This window comes from Penaeus japonicus, unplaced genomic scaffold (genome assembly GCF_977035675.1).
Source record: "Penaeus japonicus unplaced genomic scaffold, GWHDUDI00000001_assembly GWHDUDI00000031, whole genome shotgun sequence".
Classification (NCBI taxonomy): domain Eukaryota; kingdom Metazoa; phylum Arthropoda; class Malacostraca; order Decapoda; family Penaeidae; genus Penaeus; species Penaeus japonicus.
The window spans coordinates 23,723,146-23,728,060 of record NW_028234433.1 but is presented as its reverse complement, the minus strand read 5'-3'; the positions used below and the strand labels follow the sequence as shown (position 1 = coordinate 23,728,060).

The 4,915-nt window shown below is 42.6% G+C and overlaps 1 protein-coding gene across 1 annotated transcript; it reads left to right on the top strand.

Annotated features, from left to right (window-relative positions):
• The first annotated feature begins 3,343 nt into the window (after nucleotides 1-3,343).
• Nucleotides 3,344-3,871, top strand: LOC147468086 (uncharacterized). The gene has a single exon (XM_086555451.1). It carries the CDS (start codon nucleotides 3,344-3,346, stop codon nucleotides 3,869-3,871), a length of 528 nt encoding a protein of 175 aa, XP_086411577.1.
• Nucleotides 3,872-4,915: the final 1,044 nt, after the last annotated feature.

Here is a 4,915-nt window from a genome sequence, read left to right as displayed (position 1 = left end):
ACCTCAGCTGCATCCTGCCATCAGATCTCGGGAACAACACCGCCATCAGAACTATCGCTCGAGCCAACACCGATCTCCTCAGGAGCTGGGTAGCAGAGAAGCTGAGCTGGACGCCTTCCCAATGCATCCTATACTGCGGTATGTATGACATCCTCGAGGATGTTCCCCCCGAGAAACTTCTTGACAGTGTCGGTCACCTGGTTAGTGAACTAAAAAGCCAGTCTCCAAATATAGAAGTTTCTATATGTCAACTCGTCCCATGTCTGTCAACGGAACTACACTGCAAATTAAGTGCCTATAATGATCATCTGCTCAGATGGGGAGAAGCAAATGGGATAAGGATAATACAAACTAATCCATTATTTAAACTTGGCACTGGTGAGACAGACGAATTTTGTTTCGCTATGCAAGGTGATAACCCAGGCTCTATATTGAACAGACTAGGTACTATCCGTCTGTTAACTGCAATCGCTAAGCAATGCCCAAATTTTAAACTATGCGCTGATTGGGACGATGTCAGAAGAAACATTCACTTTAGCAGAGATACGCCCTCAGCATCACGAAATGACAGGCAACTCCACCAAGGTGACCGCCCACCTTGGGGGGCTCCCTCCCGCCCCTCTACTAGGCAATTCAGGAATCAACTAGCTGCAGTCACCCCCGCCCCCCGCTTAACAAGTCAACAACATAGAAGTGGCGGAGCACGACAGAGTATGGGGAGTCACGCACCTCCTCCCTACCAGGAGGGTGGCCCGGGGGCCAGGGGGACAGGACAGGGGGAGAGGACTTACCGTAGCCAAGGACCCCCGCCCCCCTCCCTCCCTCCCAGGTCTGCGCGCGGACACGAAACCCCAGGATCTGGCTGCTTCAATTGCGGCGAATATAATCATCACCAGGCGAATTGTAGATACGATCATAAGATTAAATGTGGACGCTGCAAACAATTAGGTCATAAGGAACGACTTTGTAGTTTTTACAGCTTTTAGGATCTTGGCAAAGAAGATGTCGCCGATGAGTGTAAAAGGAACTACTTAGTTATAGAACACATCAATGCTCAAAGTCTTTTTGCAAACTTTAATGTTAAAGAACATTTAATTAAGGAAAAAAATGTCGACATTCTATGTGTGAGTGAAACGTGGTTAGGCCCTGATACAGTGAACGATCATATTAGTCTACCTGGCTATAAAGTGTATAGATGTGATAAAGGTAAAGGCGGTGGTGTGTGCATTTATGCTAGAACGGATCTTAATGTGAACCCTCTTATCGTCAACATTGATAAGACGGAAGGTGTTGAGGATGTCTGGGTAACGGTGCAATGTCGCAAGTTACCCGCTATAATCGTGGGTTGCATGTATCGCCATCCAAAGTCTAATGTGCAATCTTTTTTTAAAAAAAACTTTCAATATTTATGATGTTTTCAAAGTTATTTTTTTTTTTGCTATTTCCCTCCGTAACTAGACTTTTTCATGTTCCAGGAGCTTTTAATGATGATCTTGTATCTAGTAGAAACAAACTTCACAAAATAATTACAAATTCCAAGTTGGTGCAAGTAATTGACAAAGCCACGAGAGTCACGGCTTCTTCTGCTACGCTCTCCTTGACCTTTTTATCACAAATAAGCCTCACACCATCGTTGAATCAGTTAGCGTCCCTTGTCCTATTGCAGATCATGACTTAATTACTATCATCCTAAATATATCTAAACCCAAGATCAAACCTGTAACAAAGACATTCCGTGAATTAAGGAACTACTCTTCTGACCTCTTTTGCAATCTCTTGATATCTGAATTAAGTATCCTAAACAAAATTTGCTTTACTGACAATATCGACTCACAAGTCTAAATATTTACGGAAATTTTTAACAAATGTTTTAATATCTGTGCACCAATGGTAACCAAAGAGGTGAAGAGACCCTTTGCCCCATGGATAAACAAAGAAATTCAGGCTCTCATGCATGAAAGAAATAATGCACAGAAAAAAAACTAAAGTTAGATAGATTCAACGTAACACTACAAGATGATTACAAAAAAACTAAAAAGAGAAGTAAGAAATCGATTACACGGAGCTAAATCTGAGCATTACAATGATCGATTCAAGGAGAATAGTGGTAATTCAGCAGCAACCTGGAAAACTCTGAGGGAACTCATACCGAATTCTAAAAAAAAGTAGCGACGATGTATATGAGGATGTAGACAAAAAAGTCGAAGAGTTCAATGCGTTCTTTGCTAAAGTTGGCAAAGCTACCTTTGCTAAAACTCAAACTCAAAAGGGTAATGAAATCAATCATAACTATTTTCCCAGTAGTTATCATGTAAATTTTAACCTTCAACCCATTAGCAGTAACGATATCATACTTTTTGTGAAACATAGGAAAACAACCAACTCTTATGGTTCTGATGGCATCCCATTCCGCTTTCCGAGAGACTCCCTCCCGGTGTTGATCCCTTACATCACTTGCATCATAAACACCTCTCTTGTGACAGGTGTCTTTCCCACAGCATGGAAGCATTCCATCGTCGTCCCCATTTTCAAGAACGGGGAGGAACGATGTGAGTAACTACAGACCCATATCATTACTCCCATTATTGTCAAAAATCCTAGAAAAGTCTGTAGCCTCTCAACTCACTAAATTCCTGGAATTGAATAGTCTTCTCAGTGACAATCAACATGGTTTTAGACCAAATCTTTCCACCAATACAGCCCTCATTCAGGTAACCAATAAATTATATGAGAATATGGATAGAAGGAAAATATCTTTGATCTCACTGTGCGATCTATCTAAAGCATTTGACAGTGTGAGTCATAAAATTTTAATAGGCAAATGTATGGAAATGGGAATAGAGCCAACGTGGTTTAAAAGCTATTTGCAAAAGAGAACCCAGTCGGTCCGTATTGGCAATCACTTGTCCACTAAACATGAGGTATGTTATGGTGCCCCACAAGGATCTATTCTTGGTCCGATCCTATTTATAATTTATGTAAACGATCTGGCAAAACATGTATCCGACTGTTCTATAATTCAATATGCTGACGACACACAACTAATTCACACAGGTACTGTCAACAACTTAAGTAGCCTAATTCATAATGCCGAGCAATCTCTGATTAAGGTTAAAAGCTATTTTGTTCACAATGGACTACTGCTCAATGCCAAAAAGACGCAATGTATGTTTGTTGGGAGTCGTGCTCTTTTATCACGGATCCCGGATGAAACTAGAATACGTGTCGACGATAGCGTCATTGTTCCCGCTGCTTCCGTGAAAAATCTAGGAGTCCACTTTGATAGCCATATGCTGTTCAGTGACCATATAGATGCAATCAGTAAAAAATCTATGGAACCTTAATGTTCATAAACCGTATAAAGGACCACTTAAACAAAACTGTCACCATAACTGTGATGCATTCACTAATTCTTAGCTATATCAACTATGCTATTACCATATGGGGGGCTGCTAACGACTCGCAGCTACAGCGTGTCCAAAAACTGCAAAACTTTGCTGCAAAGGTAGCATTAGGTGGTGCGAGAAAGCAGGACTATGCAACACCCTACCTGCGAGAACTTGGGTGGCTTAAGATTAAAGAGAAATACCAATACGAGATTGCTTTAACTGTTTTCAAAACCTTCTCAAAGGATATTCCCAGCTGGGTGCTATCGTTCCCTTCGTTAAATGACGTATCGAATATAGAAACAAGGTATAAGGGACACCTATTCATTCCAAAAGTGAATACAAACACTGGGTCAAAGTCTCTTTTAATTGAGGGCCTGAAATTGTGGAATAGCATACCACGTAACGTTAGGGATGCAAACACTGTGTCAGGTTTTAAACAGAAGCTGAAAGACCACCTTTTGAACCAACAATTTAACAAGTAGCTTATTCTATTTTATATTTGATGTACTTTGAAATGTACTTTTATCTTTATGAATTTCATTGATGCTTTTATGTATTTTTATGTGTATATATATTTTCTTATCTCAAGCTTTAAAATCTAAAATGTCTTTCATCTTTATAGATTTAATTGATGCTTTTATAAAATCTTATCTTAAATATACCCCTATGGAATGTTTTGGACCTCTTAAAAGTCTTTCAACTTTTAACGTACTGTATTGAAATTTTATGTGTGTATATATGTAAATACTATATCATGTTTTAATCTGAAACTTATTTTAAAGGACTTCTTCCATTTTATAGTTAATGTACTCTGATAATTATCATTCTGTAATTTAAAATATATTTACGATACCATGTAAAGAATAACCATATTGTATATTATGGAAATAAAGACTTGATTCTGATTCTGATTCTGATTCCTCTCCTCCCCATCCTCCATCCCACCTCCTCCTCTCCTCCCCACCCTCCACTCCTCATCCCACCTCCTCTTCTCCTTCTCTCCTTCCCATCCTCCATCCCCTCATCCCCCCTCCTCCTCCCCCTCCTCCACCCCTCACCCCCCTCCTCCTCTCCTCCCCATCCTCCACCCCTCATACCACCTCCTCTCCTCCCCATCCTCCACCCCTCATCCCCCCTCCTCCTCTCCTCCCCATCCTCCACCCCCTCATCCCACCTCCTCCTCTCCTCCCCATCCTCCACCCCTCATCCCACCTCCTCCTCTCCTCCCCATCCTCCACCCCCTCACCCCCCTCCTCCTCTCCTTCTCTCCTCCCCATCCTCCTTCCCTCATCCCCCCTCCTCCTCTCCTCCTCCCCTCCCCATCCTCAACCCCTCATCCCCCCTCCTCCTCTCCTCCCCATCCTCCACCCCTCATCCCCCCTCCTCCTCTCCTCCCCATCCTCCACCCCTCATCCCACCTCCTCCTCTCCTCCCCATCCTCCACCCCCTCATCCCCCCTCCTCCTCTCCTCCCCATCCTCCACCCCCTCATCCCCCCTCCTCCTCTCCTCCCCATCCTCCACCCCC